At 46.8% G+C, this 22,876-nt stretch overlaps 1 protein-coding gene, 1 non-coding gene and 1 pseudogene across 2 annotated transcripts; 2 read left to right on the forward strand and 1 right to left on the reverse strand.

Moving 5' to 3' along the window:
• Nucleotides 1-3,083: 3,083 nt before the first annotated feature.
• Nucleotides 3,084-6,551, forward strand: LOC125552934 (annotated as a pseudogene).
• A 363-nt stretch (nucleotides 6,552-6,914) lies between these two features.
• Nucleotides 6,915-6,985, reverse strand: TRNAG-GCC. Its single transcript has one exon. It is a non-coding gene; the product is annotated as a tRNA-Gly (tRNA).
• Nucleotides 6,986-12,251: 5,266 nt separating this feature from the next.
• Nucleotides 12,252-13,340, forward strand: LOC125554295 (BTB/POZ and MATH domain-containing protein 2-like). Its single transcript, XM_048717870.1, has one exon. It carries the CDS (start codon nucleotides 12,252-12,254, stop codon nucleotides 13,338-13,340), a length of 1,089 nt encoding a protein of 362 aa, XP_048573827.1.
• The last annotated feature ends 9,536 nt before the right edge of the window (nucleotides 13,341-22,876 follow it).

The raw sequence follows: 22,876 nt of genomic DNA on the forward strand, positions 1-22,876 counted from the left end.
GGGCATGGGCATGGCAATCTTTGCAAGTGCTGTGCTTTCTCGGTCTTTTCCGCACTCACGCCACACATGCCAATTTGCAATATACTAGTCCTACTACTGTAGTGGAGCATCCACACCGAATGGGCCATCGAGTCACCCATTCACACTTGACGACGACCTGACCGAGACCAGCAGGTCGTGACCTTCATTTATTAGCTTGTAGATTCATTTGTTTTGGTATGATGATGTTATTCATAGTATGAGTAACATGTTACTCGATTCATCTTTCTCCTCATTAAATCATTGCCACATAAGCAAATTTGCTGAGTTGGACCTTATATTACTGCTGAAGTTACTCCCACTGTGGATAGTCTTATATGTATGACACTAGTCTAAGTTACTCTCCCCCTCCCCTCTATGACTAGCCTTATAGAGGGTACCGAACTTGCCAAAGACTAGTCATAGTGGAGAGTAACTTACGCGCTATCTTAGGCTATGTTACTATCTTCATACTGGGTAGTAACATATGTGTGGTGTCAGCATTTTGCGGTTTGCACGGATCTCTTTGTCGGCGGGTACAGTGGATGTCGGGGCGGCGGCTCCGGGTAGTTTCTGTTTGTGCGCCGAGATGGCGATCTCGGGAACAATGCGAGTGGCAGCTCTATGAGGTGGGGCTCTTTCTCGACATTGGTTGGGTGGCATCCTTGTCCCGCTTGGGCGGTGGGGGTGTCGGCTCGGTCGATGCGCCCCAGAGGGGGCGGTCTGACTTTATGTCGGGGTGGCGGCCCCGGATGTGGTGCGGCGTTCGTGGTCTGCGAGCGGTTGCCTGAGCAGCGTGGGCTGCGGGTAGCTGGGCTGTGCGAAGTTGCTGCTCGAGGGGAGCGGTAGTATGTTGGGGCGGCGGCCCCGGAAGGCGGTGCCGGTGGAGTGCGTTGGGCGCAACGGAGCGGTGCATGTCGGGGCGGCGGCCCCGAGAGGATCTCTGTGGTGACCAAGCATCTGTGGCAACGGTGATGATGGGAGCGATGTCGGCGACGCGACAATGGTTGCGGTAGTCGGCTCTTTTCGGCGTGTTCGCGGTATTGCCTCGGTTTGTTTGTTGCCATGGAGTCGAAGCTGCGGCGGCAGGGCCCTGTGGTATACGATGACTGACTGCAAGTGGCCCGTTCGGCGATCTTCCGTGGCGCCAGCTTTCGCCTGGTTTTGTTCTTCTGAGTTCTCCGTCAGAGTCGTAGCTGCATTGTCTGGCTGCAGGTCAACATGTTGTTGATGAGGGTGGGCTTTGCCCTGTGTGTGTCAATCTTTGGGAGTGGGCTTGGCCCTTGTTGTTTCAGTTTTTGCCCGGTTTTTCGTAATTAACTGAGCAATTCTCTTCTGCTTAATTAATAGATGAGTCAATTTTTGCCTCCGTTTCGAAAAAAACATATGTGTGGTGTCATGCAAAAACTTAATTTATTAGGAGATATACTCATATTGTTTTGGATGTGTGATGTTACGGTATCTAGCTAAGTTACTCAATTTATCTCTCTTTTCATTAACTCATTGACACATATGCAAATTTCTCTAAATGAATCTTGTTAATCCACGACAGACTTAGTCCGTCACAGATCTGTGCAAAACTGTCGTGGAAGGGCATCCATGACGGATTTAATATCCATCATATATATCATGTCATAATTTGATCCTGTACACACCATGGCGGATCTTGACTGTCATGGATGGCACTTAGCGGACATGCTCAGAATGTCGTTAACTTTTCCGCCACGTCAGCATCTAACATGGCGGCTCATGTAGTAATCAGCCATCTAATTTTTTTAGCCCATTAAATTTCAACCAAGCCCATGAGTGGCAGCCCATATAGTAATAATCAACCTGATTAGAATTTACGTCCGTTAATTTCAGCTAAGGCCCACTACTTTCGATCTAGAAAGTCAGCCCATCTCTCATTTGTCGTCCATGGAAATTTTAATCCAATAAGAATTTGACAAAAAAATATACTCACGGTCATTATAAAAATGAAAATTACATAAACACACCCAAAAATACACATGTACGAGACAAAAAAGAGACACAAAAGGGGTCCGATCAGTCGAAGAAAATGTTGACTACCTTGAGGCATAAACACAACCTAATTTGCTGAGTTGGACCCGATGTTACTTTTGAAATTACTCCCACAACGGCCAGTCAAAGAAAATGTTGACTGCCTTGGGGCGTGGATCAGCGAGCCCAACCCTATTCGCTCTTAGCAATAAATCCGCCATTGCTCCCCCACCTTCGAACTTCACCATCCTTTGTTGTACCCTACCCCACCCTTCCCCAACCTCGCACTGCCTCTCTCTCTCTCTCTGTCAGGCGAAGGGATGTGAAACTGGCTTCAATGCGGCACAACGGTCAAAGTAGTTTTCTTGGTCATCACGCCTACATTGAAGTGGTGCCACCCGGTTGACCGATCGCGTCGCTCTGGCTAGCATCTGACATAAAAGGCCGCTGTTGTGGACCGTCTTTGTTTGTGTATTCATTTGAGAAAAAGATTGGCATCTTATGAAAAAATAGCACTAATTAATCTAAGGATGTGACGGTACCGCGCAATTTTCCACTTAAGTCCAGTAAGCATACGCATGCATCCACACGGAAGGTCCACTTGACGACGACCGGTATATAGGTAGACTGTGGATTTTTTTTAAACACAGTACAGATGCAAGCGCTCATATACAAGCGCATACATTCACCCCTATGAGCGTACACACGCACATCCTACCTCTATGAACACTTCTGAAAGACTGAGCCGACATATCATCTTGAAATTTACGAAGCCACCATAGACACCTCGTCGTCGATGAAAACGTTTCCTTCCATCGAATACGCATCGCCGAAAATCTTGAAATAAATTCAGGAATAAATACAAGCATCAGGACTTGAACCCTGATGAAATGGGAATACCACGGTCTTTCTAACCATAGTCTCTCTAACCATAGGTTGGTTCCCCGTAGACCGTGGACCTGCTACTGGCAGTACTAGCTCTAAGTTAAATGCGCGTACCGGCGTACGTCTATATATACGTGCAAAGCAAAGCGAATCTTTCTCTTAACTTGTCGCCAGCCATGTTTCTTCACATGGCAGGAACCATGGTGAGGTTGGTGCTGCTCTTCACGTTCTTGTGCCCCAGCTCCCATGCTGACCAGCTGGCGTCACCACCTTCTTCTTCGGCTCCGGCGGCCACCGACGAGCTCGCGCTCCTCGCCTTCAAGTCCATGCTGCTGTCTGACGGTGGTTCGCCGGTACTGGCATCATGGAACACGTCGAGCCACTTCTGCCGCTGGCCGGGCGTGGCATGCGCCTGGGCTCCTCCAACCTGTCCGGCCGCATCTCGCCGCACCTGGGCAACCTGTCCGCCCTCGCGGAGCTGGACCTCGGCGGCAACCGGCTCGCCGGTGAGATACCGCCGGAGCTCGGCCGTCTCCGCTCCCTCGACCTGAGCGCCAACTCCCTCGGAGGAACCATCCCGGCGGCCGTCGCCGCAGGGTGCACCAACCTCACCTCGCTCGTCCTGGGCAGGAACAGCCTCCGAGGTACGATCCCCGCCCTCATCGGCACCGCCTTGAGAAAGCTCACCATGCTGGACCTCCACCGGAACAACCTCACGGGGCACATCCCTCCGTCGCTGGCGGAGCTGCGCTCCATGCAGGTCCTGTCTCTGTGCTACAACGACCTGTCCGGCGAGATCCCGGCCGCGCTGGGCAACCTCACCGGCCTCCAGGAGCTCTACCTCCATTACAACCGCCTCTCGGGAGCCATCCCTCCGTCTCTCGGGCAGCCGCGCAACATGTCGTACTTCAACGTGGAGTACAACCAGTTAATCGGGGCGATGCCCGCCTCCATTTGGAACCTCTCTTCTCTCGTCGTCTTCTCCGTCATGTACAACATGCTAAGCGGCGCCATGCCCCCCGGCGCGTTCGCCGCCATGCCCCGCCTCCACCAGATACTCATCAACAACAACCAGCTCCATGGCCCTTTCCCGGTGTCCATAGCAAATGCTTCCAACATTTCGCTGGTTCAGCTCGACGGCAACCTTTTCACCGGCATCGTTCCCAGCGACATCGGCAGGCTAGGGAATCTCAATTTTCTGCTTATCCAGAACAATCTGTTTGAAGCTAATGAGCCAAGAGATTGGGAGTTCATAACCCATCTGGCAAATTGCTCCCAGTTACAAGAGCTAGGATTGGCTGGTAATAAGTTTGGAGGTGTTCTTCCTGCTGGCTCACTCTCCAACCTATCCACTTCACTCTATGACCTCGAACTTGGGGCCAACAAGATCACAGGAAGCATTCCAGAGGATATTAGCAACCTCGTAAACTTACGCAATCTCGACATGTCCCACAACTTCTTCACCGGAAGTCTCCCCTCTTCCTTGGGAAGGCTTCAAAATTTGGCCCGTCTCTATGTCATTGGAAACAGTTTGACCGGGCCGGTCCCGTCGACCATAGGAAATCTTACCGGACTATCTGATCTGCGGCTCGACATGAACGCGTTCAGTGGTAGAATACCAAGCACACTCGGAAACCTGGCAAAGCTGTATTCACTAGGTCTTTCAGCAAATAGCTTCACTGGTCCAATACCCAGCACATTATTCAGCATCCAAACACTCTCCATAGTACTTGATGTGTCACACAATGATCTAGAGGGACCGATACCACAAGAAATCGGGAATCTGAAAAATCTCGCGGAACTGCATTTAGAATCAAACAGATTATCTGGTGAAATTCCAGCCACCATTGGTGAATGTCGACTTCTACAGATTCTGTACCTGCAAAGCAATTCCTTGAGCGGTAGCATCCCATCAACCCTGAATCAACTGATGGGTCTTGAAACCCTTGACATGTCAAGCAACAACTTGTCAGGCCAGATACCCAAGTTCCTTGGCAATATCAGCATGCTCCAGTATCTGAACCTGTCCCTTAACCGGTTTGTCGGAGACGTGCCGACTTTTGGTGTCTTCGCAAATGCTACCGCAATCTCAATCCAAGGCAGCGTTGAACTTTGTGGTGGTATACCTACTCTGCATCTGCCTCCTTGTTCTTCTCAACTACCAAAGAGGAAGCATAAACATTTTGTGGTTCCTATTGTTCTCTCTCTCATTGCAACGCTTGTCGTGCTTGCAACGCTCTACAAGCTTGGCGTTTGGCACAAGAAAAACAGAACAAAACCCCCTTCATCCACATCCATGCAGAGCCACCCAATGATATCTTATTCGCAGCTGGTAAAAGCGACGGATGGTTTTTCGACAACCAACTTGTTGGGTTCTGGATCATTTGGGGTCGTGTACAAGGGAGGGTTAGATGGCCAAGAGGGTGAAAGAGAAAATATTGTTGCTGTGAAGGTATTGAAGCTTCAAACTCCCAGGGCACTCAGGAGTTTCGCCGCCGAATGCGAAGCGCTAAGAAACATGCGGCACCGGAATCTTGTCAAGATAGTTAGGGTCTGCTCGAGCATCGATACTAGAGGGTGCGATTTCAAAGCGATTGTGTATGAGTTCATGCCCAATGGCACCCTAGATGGGTGGCTACATCTTGAGACAAGTGAGCAAACAGAGCGGGAGCAGCTGGACTGTGCCTTAGAGTGACCATACTGCTTGATGTGGCTTGTGCGCTGGACTATCTTCACTGCCATGGCCCCGCACCTGTTGTACACTGTGATGTTAAGTCAAGTAATGTGCTCCTGGATGCTGATATGGTGGCCCATGTGGGAGACTTTGGGCTTGCAAGGATTCTTGTTGAGGGAAACTCATCTCTCCAGCAGTCAACGAGCTCGATGGGACTTGCTGGAACAATTGGTTATGCAGCCCCAGGTTAGACTAACAATTTTTCATTTTCCATATTTATTTACAAGCATAATTTTCTTGTTCCTTAGTGTTTGATATGCAGATGGAACTATTTCTGAACTTCCTATGATTTACTATTTGGTTGTGTCCATACCATCAATACTTAATTACTATCTATGCACTTTGTAATTAAGATGTCTGATTATTTTCCACGTTCAATATATGCAACAGAATATGGGGCTGGAAACATGGTGTCAACAAACGGAGACATTTACAGTTACGGGATTCTTGTTCTAGAAACTGTAACTGGGAAGAGGCCCACAGACACTATATTCAGACAAGGGCTGAGGCTCCGTGAATACGTTGAGAAAGCTCTGGGTCATAGCATGATGGATGTTATCGACAAGCGGCTCGAAGATGAGCTCCGGACCGCGGATGATTTTTCAAGGAAGAAAAAGATGGACTGTCTGACATCGCTGCTCAGGCTGGGAATGTGGTGCTGTGATGAAACACCGTCCAGCAGAATGCTAACTGGAGACATCGTCAGGCAATTGGAGGCCATCAAAGAATCCCTTTCACAGACAACACACAACTTGTGATCGATACAGCAGGCAAATCATAACAGTTTTCTTTTCTTCAGAGACCAACATATATAACCTGTGCTAAATTTGAAGTGGCAGTATTGATAGTATGTAAAGCTACAGCTGTGTTACTGAGTGCTCATTTTGGGTAATCTAGGGAGGTAATTATGGTCCATGAGCACCTTCTCTGGCAAACCGCTTGGTGCTTGTATGACATTCCATCTGAACTCTTATCACTTGTCGGAGTTGCATCAAAGCTGCAGGAAATTAAAGACAGGGTAGCAACTTCAAGCATGTTATAGACCCTAGCAACGGGCAATGCTGTAAGAGATTCCCTTGTATTCCCATCTTGGTATGCTGAAGCAAAAACAACTGTGCATCAGCAGCACAAGGTGTAAGCCATCATCTTATATATAGTAAAGACAGAAGAAACAACCCTAGTTGTGCATCAGCAGCACAAAGTGTAAGACATCATCTTATATATAGTTAAAGACAGAAGAAACAACCCTAGTTTTGCTTGACTGGCGAACAAAAATTGCACCAGCCGGGAATCGAACCCGGGTCTGTACCGTGGCAGGGTACTATTCTACCACTAGACCACTGGTGCTTCATGTTAAATTGTTTAAGGAGTTCGATGCTGGCAGCCTCTAATTTTAATTTTTAGTTCAATCTGCTGATTTTTTTGCGAGATAATCTGCTGGTTTTATTGATTTATAATTATGGGAATATAATCTGCTGGTCATGTTTGTCTACCTTGAACTACGGAAGCTGCAAATCAAGCTAGGTTGGGCGAGCCTCCGATGTCTGCTGGCAAGCCGGAGCAAATATGGGACGAAGCTATCGAGGGATGGAGACCGGATGCATGCGTCGTGTCCCCGTACGCACGTGGGATCAGCATGTATTTAGAAGAATGTTAATTCTGCAATTAAAAATTATTGAATGGGTATACAAAAATGTTTGCCATGTATATGAAAAATGTACACCGCATGTGAAAAAGTAGACATGAAAAACACATATTTAAGAAAAATCATGTATTTGAAAAATGCTATCCGTATATAAAAACAATGTTTCAAATGTGTACATAAAATTTTATAGTGTGTATGAAAAATAGGAATATAGAAAACATATGCATGATAAAATATTAATCATATGTTTAAAAATGTTAAACATGTGTAAAAGAAGTGTTCCTTATGCATACAAAAATGTATAATTTATATTAAAAAGTAGACATCAAAACCATATGTTAGACAAAAGTGTTGATCACATGTTTAAAAAAAGTAAAACATGTACATAAACTATGTTTCAGATGTATATGAAAAATGTTTGATGTATTTATAAAATGTAAATGCATATAAAAAAGTGGTCCTGATGTATACAAAAAATATAAAATGTTTATTTCCATTAAAGTAATGTTCACCGTGTATTTATAACAATGCTGCCTATGTATTCAAAAAACTCTTTGAAACATGTATTTAAGAAAAAAATATACATCATGTATTTAAAAATGTTCAACGTGTATCAACAAAATGTTTCGCATGCAAACTAAAAATGTACATTGTGTACTGAAAAATGTAGACATATGTTGAACAAATAAGTACCAATGAAACCCGACAAAGAAATGAAGAAAACCAATGAAAAGCGAGAAAAAACAAATTAGTCCGAGAAAGGAAAAAGGAAACCAAAGAAACCGAATGAAAAAGGAAGGAACCGGTGATAGCCGAGAAACAAAAACAAAAACAAAAGATAAATAAAAAACCTAAGAAAAAAATGAAAACTGAGAAAAGAAATAAAGGGTCTGAAGAAAATTGTAGGAAAAATGGGGAAAACAAGTAAAAACCAAGAAAGAAACAAAACAGGTGAAAAAACAAAAAGAAAACAAAAGGCTGAAGAAAATCATTTAGAAATAAAGAAAATTGAAGTAAAAACAAAAGAAAAATACCCGAAGGAAACCAAAACCAATAGCTAGCGCCCGAATGAACAATACCGACCAAGCGAGCCACAACGACCGAAGCACGATACTGATCAAGCCCATTAACCCGGACGCTGTTGAGGGGGTGGAGGGGGGGGGGGGAGTTAACATCTTGCTATAAGCGAGCTATAGTTCTCATGTGATGGATGTGTCTACCCATCACAACACTCAAGTGTAAATGGAAATGAGAAGAACAATACTAAAGTTACCTCTTATCAAAATTGAGAATGTATCGAATATCACTCAATATGAAAGCAAATAAAGTGAATTTGGTACCTGATCTTATCACTCACACCTACAAAAAAACTAAAAAAAACTGTCCTAACTATTTCCTCTTTCTTTAGTCTAAGAAACAAATCCTCCATTTCCCTGCCTTGTGACCAAACGAAGGTGGCTCTGTGAGGATAAGTTGCACAAAATTAAGCAAGTGTTAGTGGAGATATCAAAACTGTTGAAAAAGATGCACAAATTTGAAATGTGATGCAAATAGATCAATAGGTAGCTTTGAAACAAAACACACACAAACAAACAGATAGATGGGGTCATACAATCAAGAAGTGAGCAAATATGATTGATTGAGGCCAAGAGTGTTGCACAATGCAAGAGAGACACTAGCTTGATTGCTTTAGTGGGCGAGATACAAACTTGTGCACCAACCTACAAGAACAACTAGTCGTTTTAGTTTCCCAAGTATGCTATGACAAGTATGTATGATACCAAAATGATATATAACCTAAGAAAAAAAAGAAAAAAATGAAAACGAAGAAAAGAAACAAAGGGGCCGAAGAAAATTGTAGGAAAAAAGGAAAAACAAGTAAAAACCAAGAAAGAAACAAAACATGTGAAAAGACCAAACGAAAACAAAAAGCTAAAGAAAATCATTTAGAAATAAAGAAAATTGAAGTAAAAACAAAAGAAAAATACCCAAAGAAAATCAAACCTACAGCTAGCGCCTGAATGAACAATAGCGACCAAGCGAGCCACAACGACCGAACGCACGATACTGATCAAACCCGTTACCGCGGACGCTGTTGAGGGGGTGGAGGTGGGGGGGGGGGGTTAACATCTTGCTATAAGCGAGATATAGTTCTCGTGTGATGGATGTGTCTATCATCACAACACTCATGGCAAGTGTAAATGGAAATGAGAAGAACAATACTAAAGTTACCTCTTCTCAAAATTGAGAATGTATCCAATATCACTCAATGTGAAAGCAAATAGAGTGAATTTGGTACCTGATCTTATCACTCACACCTACAAAAAAACTAAAAAAACTCTCCTAGCTATTTCCTCTTTCTTTAGTCTAAGAAACAAATCCTCCATTTCCCTGCCTTGCGACCGAACAAAGGTGGCTCCATGAGGATAAGTGGCACAAAATTAAGCAAGTGTTAGTGGAGATATCAAAATTGTTGAAAAGATGCACAAATTTGAAATGTGATGCAAATAGATCAATAGGTAGCTTTGACACAAAACACACACACACACACAAAGAGAGAGAGAGAGAGAGAGAGAGAGAGAGAGAGAGAGAGAGAGAGAGAGAGAGAGAGAGAGATGGGGTCATACAATCAAGAAGCGAGCAAATATGATTCCTCACGGCCAAGAGTGTTGCACAATGCAAGAGAGACACAAACTTGTGCACCAACCTACAAGAACAACTATTCGTTTTAGTTTCCCAAGTATGCTATGACAAGTATGTATGATACCAAAATGATATATAATCCATGATGATGAATGTTAAATGCTCATAAGCTCTTTGTGTATTTTTCTTTTGCCTAAAAGCTGTTCTATCTCTTTTTTATATGCTTACTTTTCGACTGTGCTTGATGCTTGAGCCAAAATACAAGACAAGCATATAAGATATGCACGTGAGTAGCTTATGACACACAAGATGATATCAAGATATATGCGCACAATGAGCTATGTGATGATAGTGTATCACTACAGCGCACAAGTAATATGTCCCGACAACTCTCAAATAGTTAGTCTCAATGAGTAAGGTACACAAAAGACTCAGGGCTACCAATTGCAATGGAAAGGGAGGGTAAATAATGACGGAATGTATACCTTTTCCTTGGCTAACCAGGAAGTTTGCACGGCCGGGAGCTGCGTTGGGCCGAAAGTTTTGGAGCTGGAGCCCGAAAGCTTCTGGTCTCCGGCCTTCTTCTTCTTGGGGATTTCTGGCATTTCCTGATCCACTCTTTCTCCTTTGGCTCCTTGCTCCAAGAGGTGGCCTTCCTCGTTGCTTCTTAGGTAGCTATGTTGTTGTACCTAAGCACATATAGGGTTCCACCTTGAGGTAGCTCTACTGGATAGATGCCACCTCAGTTTGGATAGCACGTGCGCGAGCTCTTGTCAAAGGTCCACTTGGAGGTGTAGGTGTTGGTGTAGAATCCATGGGGTGCTCCGCACCAGCGTCAACACAACCCGGAGGAAATTCTGGACAACTCGTACCTTCACGACGGCACCACCTAGCTATCGAAGATTGCTGATTAGGTCGGTGATCCGCCTCGCAGACACTTTTAGCGTCTTGTTTTCCGTGAAGGTGATCTGCTCAAAGTCCATGCGGAGGTGTTGCATCGTCGCATCTTGAATGTGTGTCACACCCATCCGCATTGTTTGCACGGCCTCCCAGGCCTCATATGCTGAGTTCTTGACGAGGAGAACACAATGCATCTCCTGTGGCACTGTACATATGAGCTCGACGAGCTCCGCCATGTCCTCGCGGTCAGTCACCATCCCCTCGCCAAGCATAACCTCCGAGAGACCCTGCACGTGAAAGTTGACCTGCATGATCAAAGCGCACTCAATGTAATTGGTAGGGGTGAGCGTGGGGTAGACGATTGTGCCGCTCCCGCTAGCGGTCTCTCGAATCACGCGCCCGTGGATGACGACCTCGCGTGCCGCTCCATCTGACCCAGCTATGCTCGTGGCTCCGTGGTCGCGTCTCCGTGCGCACCTCCGACAATTTGGAGCCTGATCACCCCTTATCGTTTACTGCCCACTGCTCGTCACCGGAAGGCTCCTTGTTGTCGGGCATGGCCCTCGGTACCCGTGGCTCTGATGCCAATTGTCAACCAGCGGCTAGCCTAGCTCACAATAAATCACTGTCCTCTGATGAATTCAAGGACACGGTGATTTGCGCACAACGCACAAAACTTGTTGCTTTTTTGTTTTATCTTCGCTCCTTTTATTCTGCTCGATGCAACAAACTGGCCCCACTAGCTCACCACGACCTCGCTCGATCGAACGTGCCATCCCACGTCCACGAGGTGAGGCGTGCCGGCCAGGGCCTTGACTCAATCCACGATGCACACGACACACATAGATTGCGGCTCGTGCTCCTTATTTCACGCGCGAAAGGAAAAAGACCGGCGAAGCCGGTCCTAGCTAAATCTTGGTTCAGGGTTTATCTGACACTCTCAAACCCTTGGGTGGGGCGACGGCGGCGAGCATAATGCAGTATGGTGCTTTGCAGCCGCATCATGCATGTAAAGAGAGAACAGTGTGTGATAGCACACGAGCGTAATGCAGTATGGTGCTTTGAAGCCGCGTCCCCGGCCGGCTGTGCTACACGCCGGCGAGTAGTATTTGCTATGCATATGCACCCAGTTTCAGAAAAAAATACAGTTATTGCGTATGACTGCACGCGCGTCTCCTCGGCAAAGGTACCCGCCAGCGATTTCACGCGCACTCGATCGGCGCGCGCGGGAACACGCCCGGTACCGCATGCGCTGGCCGACTGCTCGTGTGACGCGCGCGATTAATGCAGGCGAAGTAAGCGCCGTCCTAACTCCGTGCTTTCCAGCGACCTCGCAAGCTCTATAAGAACCTCAGAAGCTCCCACACCCGCTTCTCATTCTTCCCAGCGACGAAATAGCTCGATCCCGTTCTTCCCAGGCTCGCCATGTCCGGCTCCAGCCTGTCCTCCGGCGGCGGCATGCCGTGGCAGACCGCTTCGGCCATCGTTGCCCGGCCATTGCCCGTCTCCGGCTCGCACGTCCTCAAGATCGACGGCTACTCCCGCACCAAGGGCCTCGTCAACAGCAAAGGTGTCTCGTCCGAGACGTTCGTCGTTGGGCGCCATCGCTGGTACATGAGGTACTTCCCTGACGGTCACTCGGCAGGACAAGCTGGTTGGATATCTATCTACCTCTATCTTGTCCACACTGATAGTGTCGATGATCAAGTCCACGCCCGGTGCAAGATCAGCTTGCTCGACCAGGACGGGGAGCCGGTGCCGACGCACGGCACGGACAGCCAGACCTGCTACACCTTCTCCAGCAACACAGGGCCATGGGGCTCTCCTCAGCTCATCACCAGGAAGGACTTGGAGGAATCACTTTACCTCAAGGATGACGTTTTCAGTGTCAAGTGCGAGATCACTGTGCCTAGGGAGATCTTCACGGAGCCCATCTCGCTGCTGGTCGCCGCGCCACCGTCCGACATGCACTGCCACTTTGGTCGGCTCCCCTCCAGCGGCGACGGGGCGGATGTCACGTTCGAGGTCGGAGGCGAGACGTTTGCGGCGCACAGGTGTGTGCTCGCCGCCCGGTCCACGGTGTTCATGGCGGAGCTGTTTGGGCCGATGAAGGAGAACACCGATGCTTCTGTACGCATCACTGACATGGAGGCTAAAGTGTTCAAGGCCATGTTCCACTTCATCTACACAGACTCTCTGCCGCCCATGGACGATGAGCAGGAGCTGGTGGTCATGGCCCAGCATTTGCTTGTTGCGGCTGACACGTATAACCTCGAGAGGCTCAAGTTGCTCTGCGTGGAGAAGCTCTGCAATCACATGGACGCAAGCACCGCCGCGACTACGCTGGCATTGGCTGAGCAGCATTCCTGTTGCGGGCTCAAGGACTTGTGCTTCAAGTTCCTTGCGTCACCTGGAAATATCCTCAAGGCCGTTGTGGCGAACGACGGCTTCGAGCATGTGAGGAGCAGCTGCCCGTCTGTCCTCAAGGAGCTCGTTGCCAAACTTTCACCTTGATTTGAGACAGGCACCGCCCTCTTTGGCTTTGATTATCCTGCAATTTCATGTAGTAGTACTGAATGATTTGAGATGCCGCCTTCTTTCGGTTGATTATCCTGCAATTTCATGTCGCTAAAATTGAGCTTGTTACTGGATCTCAAGGAGCTCGTTACTCAATCATGTACGATCAACAATTTATGTACTACGTACTTCTATTTGGGTTGCCTTTTCATGATAGATTATCGAGGAATGCTACATCTACTGACAATTACATAACGTTTACGGGCTGATGTTGATCTGGCAGATTTTAATTGGATTAAGGTGGAGAGAAGGGCCCACCCTCGTGAAAATTAGGGGGGCAGTGGAGATTATTTAAGAAAAGGCCTGTAACCTTTTGTAGCAGCCCCGTACATGTAGCATTTTTGTAGATTATCAGTGCCAAAATTATCCCGTGCTACCCAAAGATCAAACTTAATATATATTTACTTTGAAAAAATAAAACCCCCCAACCCCGCCCCCGCGTGAGATTTTTCTGTGGGCCCAGTCCTCATTTTCCGTTCAAACCCCACATCATCCCATAAGACTAGCCACAGTGGAGAGTAACATACACTAATAACATACACATAGGCTATGTTACTATCTTCATAGTGGGTAGTAACTTAGATGTGGTGTCATGCAAAGCTTTATTTATTAGGTAATAGACTCATATTGCATTGAGAGATGTGATGTTACAGTAACTAGCTAAGTTACTAGGACTACCTCTCTTCATTAACTCATTGCCACATAGACAAATTTGCTAAGTTGGACTCGAAGTTACTGCTGAAATTACTCCCACTGTGCCTAGTCTAACAAAATTTGCCTGTGTGTAGCATTGTTCTACACTGCATGGTTTCGCCCGAAAATCCTACATCCACGTGATTTCATGGCATCTATGACGTCGACCCTCAAATCGCCCACAACCGTCCGGACCGTGTTGTTCGGACAACATAAGTTATCGGGCCTGTATCGGTTCGCAGGGTGGTATGTATATACTTTTTTCGGACCGCTCCTAAGTCCGCTTCTCACCACACTGGCCCACCCAAACCCCCCACCTGCCCCTCCCGTGCTTTCCATCAAACGCACGGCGCCGCTTTTCATGTCGGCATTGATGTCGTGATTTGACTGGGTGGGAGGGCGGCGCTAATGGACGTGACCTCTCGGACGTCGTCGATTCAATGTTGACACCGCGTCCCGAGGAACCAACTCCGGCCGCTGGGCCACATTAAAGTGGGCTGATCACCCCTTCGCCTTGGCCTCGCCGCAGCTATTTAAGCCGTGCGCCGGCGACACACAGAGCCGCACTTTACCTCCCCAAGCACCGACCCCCTTTCCTCCCCTATTTCCGTGCCCGAGCCTCTCTTCCTTTGCGACCCCAGCTGAAGCGATGCTGTAATCGTGGTGCTCCGCACCGGTAGGCGGAGTAGGCGAAGCTCCTCCTCTAGCGGTTCTTGGCGCCACCCACCCACGCTCTCCAAGGAGGAGGTTGTCATCTCCTTGGTGACGAGGAGGACCAGGCGCCGCTGCAGTTGCCCCGACTTCTCAAGGAGGCTGCTCTGATGGATGATCCGTCAGATCGAGATAATGACAGAACGGTCGCTCTATTACATGGGCCCATCGTCGACGCACATCAAGGAGGAACCGTCATCCCCGCCGCGCTACCGCGCGAAGCGCGAGCCAGCGTCCCTGCTCCGGCCTACGAAGGACGAGGCTGCCTCGTCCCAGCACAACCGCGACGTCTAGATCAGACGCCATGTGAAGGACGAGTCGGCCTCGCCGCCATACCACCGCGGTGTCCGGGTCGGACGCCGGGTCAAGGAGGAGCCGACATCCCTGCCGTGCAGCCGGTACGTTCACATGGACGTGCCACTGTCCCCCCGTCCCCCGTGCTGCCACCGCCTTGCCATCAAGGATGAGTTGCTTCCTACGATCAAAAAGGTGTGGGTCCGCCTCCTCCACTACCTCAGAGAAGGCAATTACGGAGGTGCCTCGGGCTCGAGGGCCGTCGTCTCCGAGGCGGAGCGCGCGGCGAGGCAGCAGGCGAGGTACGACCGGCGCAATATCGATCGCTGCTCCGCATTCGCCAAGAGTGACATGGCGCTGGACTCGGTCCGCAACGACCCTGATCTCGTCGCCGCGTGGGCGCTCGACCACTTTGCGACCATTGCGGAGACAGCTGCCAGGCGCGGCCGCTGCCTTGACAGTGTGCTCGCCATGATCGGTGAAGAGTGGTCGCTTAGGGACTTCTCCGCCAACGTCGGTCGTGGCAAGACCGCCACCAAGGCTCCGAAGGCCACGTTGGCAGTGGCCGCGGCGACACGTCGCATGGCGTAGCAGGAGGCGGAGTGGCTCCTACGAGAGCGGCAGGCAAGCGCCGGAGGGCCACGATAGCCTTGTCCGACGGACAAGGCTGTCGCGGCCCTCCGGTGCCATTTCGCCGCTAGAGGGACCCCGACGACGGCGGCGACAATGACACTGACGGAGACAACGGTGTGGCATGGCAGGGCGGCCACGTGTATGAGGTGGTCGTTCAATATAGAGTTTAGGTTTTTTTAGTTTTTCTTTTGTTAAACGAACGAAATATTGACCTTTTATGTAAATTATGTCCGAACTTCAACAAAATCCACCCGGTTTGAACGAATTTTGTCTAATTAATTTGATTTATTGGCCTAATGTATGTGGGCAGCATTGGATGGTGGCCTCCAACAGTACCACATGAAATAAAATAATTATAACAATTTTGCAAACCATATTTTGGGCCTTATGAATATTATCTAAAAATGAATTTATGGTTATAAATAATTACAAAAATATATATGCACTCCAAATAAGATCCAAATAAAAAACAATGGGTGAAAACCCTATCAAAACTAGCTAAGATCTAGCAACATAAGCAGAATTTAAATTAGTCTACTTTAATAGTCATCATTCTCTCAAAAAACAAAGAAGGAGCAAATCCCTGACTGCTTTCCTCCTCCCAAGAAAAGTCTCCTCCCTCCTCCCGTTGACGCCGCCGCGGATTCGCCCCGCCTCCAATGGCCTTCGGCCTGTGGAGGTGCGGAGGATCTCGGCCCCCCGCCGGCGGGAGGGACCCCGTTCTCGGTTTTTGCCAGGTTGAATGTCTTGGTTGGGGCTGTGTGGTGGCGACGATGTCTCTCAGTAGCAATAATGTCTCCCACGTTCTATCCCCGTCCCGATGGTGCAAATAGCGTAGTCGGAGGATGTGTGGAGGTGTGTTTTCGTCGGATCTCATAGGATTCGGTCGGTGCTAGTTTTCCGTGGATCTATTTGGATCCAGTTTTTGTTCGTCTCCGTTTGTGTGCTTCCAGGTTTGATCTTTATGATCTACAATTCTCTTCATCAGCGATGGTTACTGCTCTGGTGTGCTGGTCCTTTGGTGCCTTAGCACGATGATTTCCCGACTATCTACTACAATAAAGTTTGCCCGGCTCCGATGATGTAGGGGCGATGACGGCGGCGCGCCTTCGACTCACTCCAGTGTTTGTAGTCGTCGCTAGGTGGTCCATAGACCTGGTTGTAATTTTTTTTACTCCCTCCATTCCCTTGTACAAGGTCACTTCGTTTTTCGTGTCAAACTTTGACTTATAATTTTGATCAACAAAATATGAACTATAGTTCATAAAAAATATATCATCGCTAAGTTCTTTACAATGTGCATCCAATGAAATACTTTTTGTGTCATATAACTTACTTTTTGTTGGTTAAATTAATGGTCAAGTTAGACATAGAAATATGAAGTGGCCTTGTATAAGGGAATTGAGGGAGTACCTCTTCTGTTCTTTGTACTGCCATGATTGATGAATAGATTAGAAAAAAGAACTAAGTCATCATTCCAAAATTTGGCAATTTTGGGATGTGACAATTTGAGTTCATCTTAAGGGTGAAATACCCCCATGCCTCACCACATACATGTATCAATATGTGCCTAGGGTCGGGTGACTGAATTCTGGTTGAAATAATATTTGGTCGAACTATTTTGGCTATAGAAATTGCATACAACCTTAGAGGAAGATGATGAAAAAAAGAAAAAATGTTCACCTCGACAAGATGAAGAGTTTTATCGTTGATCAAACAATCCTGAGGATTGAAACCATACAAGCCACAAAAACTGATGTCGACAACGTGGTATGTGGTCCCCATGCAAACTGTGATCATACAACTTAAGTCCTTAATTAGAGCATGTACAACACCGGATATATCAAATCCGCCCCTACGTCTGCCGACATATCCGGGCGCGTCCGTGAAAAATGACCGATCAATCCTCCAATCGTGTCGTGCACAACCAGAGGCGGACCACGGAAAAAAATTAAGGTGTGGCGAAGTTTCACTAAGATTTTTTTTTGTTGCGAATCAAAAGAGTCAATACACTAACAATACACAGTTACACACTACCAACGAATAACCAAATACAATGGAAATGTAGACATGTCTCAATAGGAAAACAACCTAAAACATACCGATAATGAAGCTTTTAATGGCGTGTAGAAGACCCAGGCAATGGCAGTGCCCTACCTTCCTTCTGAAAATCTTCCTTAATTTTATCAAGATCAATACTTTTAAAGATCGCTCGCTCAATGTAACACACCATCAAGTCATTAAGCCAGCCATCAGACATCTTGCTGCGCAACTCAGTCTTGATGATTTTCATTGATGAGAAGGCTCTTTCAACTGTTGCCGTCGCTACCGGTAGTAGCAATGCCAACTCAATGAGGCGATAAACAGCAGGAAACATGACATGCCTTTCAAGTTCAACCATCTTTTTAGCTAGGCTTGCAATATCATGACAAGCTCTAAATTCTTCAATTCTTCTCATATGGATAATGAATAGCTCGAGGTTATCAACTATATGTTCACGTTCATAATCTGAGAAATCCTCATAATAAATCTCCGTGAGTCTAGCAAGCTTATTCACATTGAATCTAGAAAAGGAGTTTCTTGGGTCAAGAGAAGAGAAGTTCTGGAGCAGCTCTGAAGATACCTCACGATGATCAAACTCTATGGTGATGGAGTCTATGGCAGCATAGAATGTGTCCACATGAAAAAATGATCAGCTGTGATATTGTTTCGTCCATCTTTTCTTGATTTTCCCCACTTTGTAAACATGTCATCCATATTTGGTATTGGAATGTCGTTTTTGGTGCAAAAGGCTTTGACATCTTCCAAGAGTGGCTCCCAACCATCATTTCTCCAGTTGATCAAACGTGTTCTCACATCTGTAACCAATGACATTGCCTGAAATGAGACAATTACAATTTTAGATGCATGTATGTTTACATGAACAAAATATATCAAGCAGAGTAGATACATATAACATGATCGATCACATACGTGAACAACATTTTGATCCTTCTTTTGCAATAGAAGAGACAAAATCATTTGTCATACAAAGGATGTTTAGCATCATCTTCAGGATGAACACAAAGCTAAAAGTCTCCATTTGATGAACCAAACCTCCTGCTCTACATGGAACACGCACATCATCCTCAACAATGCCCAAAACTTCTATGACTGCATCCCGCATTGATTCAATGCGAGATAAGGTTGTGTAATGAGAGCCCCATCTTGTATCTCCAGGTCTGACCAAGGATGTTTCTTGATTTTTCCCTTTTCCTGTGGGCATCTCACCTCCCTAATCTTATCCAAGAACTTGTTTTTGCTTGTCAAGCAATTTATCCTTCCTCTTGCAAGATGAACGTACTGAGATTAGATATCATGGTCACATATTCAAAAAAATCCTCAACACCCTTGCAGCATCTCGAAACAGCAACAACTACCAACTGCAGTTGGTGGGCAAAGCATGGATATAGAAAGCATATGGGTTCTCATCTCGAATTAACTTCTGAAGGCCATTGAATTCTCCTCTCATATTAGATGCCCCATCATACCTTGCCCTCGTAGTCTGCAACAACTAGACCGTGTTTAGCAAAAACCTCCAACAAAGCCTTCTTTAAAGAGCAGATGTTGTGTGCGGAACATGCTTAATAGCTAAAAAGCGTTCAATAGTCTCTCCTTGTTTGCTCAAATACCTACAAATCATATAATTAGTTGACCACTCTACATGGAACAAAATGATCAAAAAGCACATAGACATTTCAAAAACTTAAACACGTACCTGATTAACCACGGCCATTTGTTCTTTCACCGATATATCACGACACTCATCAATAAGAACAGAGAAAAGACAATCACCCATCTCTTCTTTGATTGCTTTGGTGACCGCATTTGCACAATGGGAAATAAGTTCATTTTTGTATTTTTCCGGAAGTCATTTGGGCATTCTTAGGCATAGCTCATCAAATGCAACCTTCACTTCTGGAATTCTTTCTTTCACCCAATCAAGTAGCTCCAAAAATTCCCCTTGTTCAAAGAAGACTGGATTCATCGTGTCCACGAAATGGTTCACCTTGCAATGCTAGATAACTTACAATGCCAAAGATGTATCCACACGAGTTTCATACTTGACTAGTGAACCTTTGCTGTAAGTTGTAACTTTACTTTTCACACTTGCCCTTTGATTTTTAAAATCATCACATGCTGTTTTTGAAATATTGTGGATGCTACATGGCCCACCAACATGTTTACGGAATGCTGCAACCGCATTTTTCCAACAGTCAAAACCCAATTTGGAGAAAACATCATGCCCAAATTTATCATCCATTCGGTCATGCTTAAAAAGATAACAATAGAAGCAATAGGCCTTACGTTATCCACTATATTCCAACCACTCAAAAGTCCTTATACCATTGTGGCCGGAAGCATCTTCCATCTCTATTTGGGGGGAAAGTGCAACTAGTTGGTGAGTTGCACCCATTTGTATATAAGCAAATCTAACATCATCTCTAAATGTTGGGGGCAAAACTATCAAGTGGAATGCGAAGGCCTGGATCACCATTTATGTAATCTTCACTAAAAATAGTTATACCTTCAACCCCGTGAACTTCAACATTCTCTTCTACTATAGCTTCGACCGAATCTGCAGTTTGTTCTTCCACTTGTTCGGTTGGCATCAAATTTTCATGCTCTTCTTCCATGGAAGTCACTTGATCTTGATGATTGACATTTGCTGAAATATTGACACTTTCGCGGGTGCTTGGATTTGTTTGTGAGTTGCTGCCACTACCAAGCACTTCAAAATACTTTTTCAAATCTGCAATGAGAAGATTAATATATCACTAAAATATGGTTGAATTTAAGGCTGTTCAAAATTGCTACAAAATTTTCAGAAAAATGAGAAATTACCTCTTCCTCTTTTCTTTGGATTTACTAGTCCCTTTCCCTTTCCTTCCATCTTCTAGCAATCTAGACAAAACTGAGCCGGTTGGGCATCTTATTAGTCACTGCCTTTCTGTCCATGAAGAATTGACACTTTGAAAGAAGAATAAACGCTACTGCCCATCAAAGTTCAGAGTTTGGTCAGTTGGTCTCACCTGAATCCCAAACCCTGACTGTGGCCGTCGCCTGCTGTAGCCGCCGTTGAAGCCGCCGCGCCACTGGAGTGGCCGCCGGAGCTGCCGGTGAAGCCGCCGCCGGAGCCGCCGCTTGTTGCTGCCGTCGCTTGCTGCTGCCGTCGCTTGCTGCGCCGCTGGAGCCGCCGCCCTCCAAGGCTCCAAGCCCCCAGCCTTCCGCCGCCCGCGCCCGCCTGGTGCCCTGGTCCTCGCGACCTCGCACCCGCCAGGTAAGCCGCCGCCGCCGCCGCCGCGCTAGGCGCTAGCTAGGTTTGGGTCTCGGGCAGGGAAGGAGCGTGCCCTGGTCGTTCATTTTCTTTTTTTAGGTGGGTGGGACGTGGGGTCGTGGACTTGTGGGCAGAGGGCGCTCGAGGCCACCGCTGGCTCTGCCTGGGCCTGGCTGTGGTCGAGGCAGAACTGGGCCGAGTGAAAGATACATATGTATAATTTTTTTGCCAATAATCAAGGTATGGCAGGTGCCATACCTCGCCCACCGGAGCGCTCCGCCACTGTGCACAACCATGTACTCCCTCCTGTCCTTTTTAGTCTGCATATAAGTTTTGCCTGAAATCAAAGCATCTCTACTTTGACCAAATTTATAGAAAAAAGTATAAACATTTACAATGCCAAATCAATATTGTTAGATTCATTACGAAATGTAGTTTCATGGAATGTATATTCGGTACGGTAGATGTTGATATTTTTTAATATATATTTGGTCAAAGTTTGTAAAGTTTGACTTGACCCAACTCTACTACGCGGAGTAAAAAGGACCGGAGAGAGTGTCTCATATCCGATACCCTTAATTCATACTATCCATGCAACGTGAATGAAACTACATAGATGATCAACAAAATTCTGGAGCATAGAACAAGCAGACATAGAACCAACGGCATAAACATCAGAGTTAGTATGGGCCAAAAGAGATACTCCCTCTATCCATTTATACAGGCCCTAACGCGTTTGACGATGCAAACTTTGATTATATGCTAGAGCAATAATATATGGCATGTAAGTTGCACAAAGCATATCGTCAAATTTGTACATGAAAGGAGCTTCCAGTAATATAATTTTCACATTAGAGCAAGTACAACAAGGTGACGTAGGCGGGCAGTAAGATTTTAAATATTATATTTTTACTAAGGTGGAAGAGTGAGAAGAGGAGAGAGAAGAGAAGCATGCTACTAGTTAACAGCCGGTTGCATCACGTGTTTCTAGAGACTTTGTGAGAGAGTGGGGTGGGCCATGTGTGAACAAAGTAGTACACATTTATATCCAGCTATTGCACTTGCTGGCTATAAGCTTGGCTATAGATGATGCGGCAACATTATATAGCCAGCAGCTTGATCATATACTATTAATCTTATCAATAGTCAAAGCAAATCTCAACGAACACATTAGGCCCTATATATGTGGATGGAGGGAGTAGTTTAAATATCATAGTTCAGCCAGCAAACGGACAAAGATCAAAACTAAAGTTACTAAAAATGCAAACGGAGAAGGAGAGGGCCGAGCATCTTCACCACTTCTTCGTCGGTCCTTTGGCCTTCAGGTCACCGGTGCGGCTGTAAGCCTCCGTGTAGGCGTTGGTGGTGGTGGTGGTGGGGTGGGGGGGGGGGGGGGGGGGGGGGGGGGGGGGGGGGGGGGGGGGGGTCGTTGGAGTCATCGGATGAGGAGTCGATGAAGCCGTCCATCCTCCGGACGGCGCGGTTCTGCTGCTTCGCCTGTTGGGCGGCTTTCACTGCCGTTGTTGTCTTCTCTGCCGCTTCTCGCTTCGATTGCACGATACTGAGTCAGACGCCTTCACGTTCTTCTTACGGAGCCGGCAGGCATCCGTCTCTGCTGTCATCAGTGATCGGAGGAGGCCAACCGCGAGGAGCTGCTTCTCTGCATCGGGATCCAGTGGATGAAGATACATCTGTCTCCATATACCATACACTATACACCTAGACTGACCTGAGGAAGATGCGTCCATCTTCGATGTCGCCACTCTCTCCCTAGCCTAGCCAGCTGCCTCTCACGGCGGGCGGCGCAGGCACGGGCACTCATCGA

This window comes from Triticum urartu, chromosome 4 (assembly GCF_003073215.2).
Source record: "Triticum urartu cultivar G1812 chromosome 4, Tu2.1, whole genome shotgun sequence".
Lineage (NCBI taxonomy): Eukaryota > Viridiplantae > Streptophyta > Magnoliopsida > Poales > Poaceae > Triticum > Triticum urartu.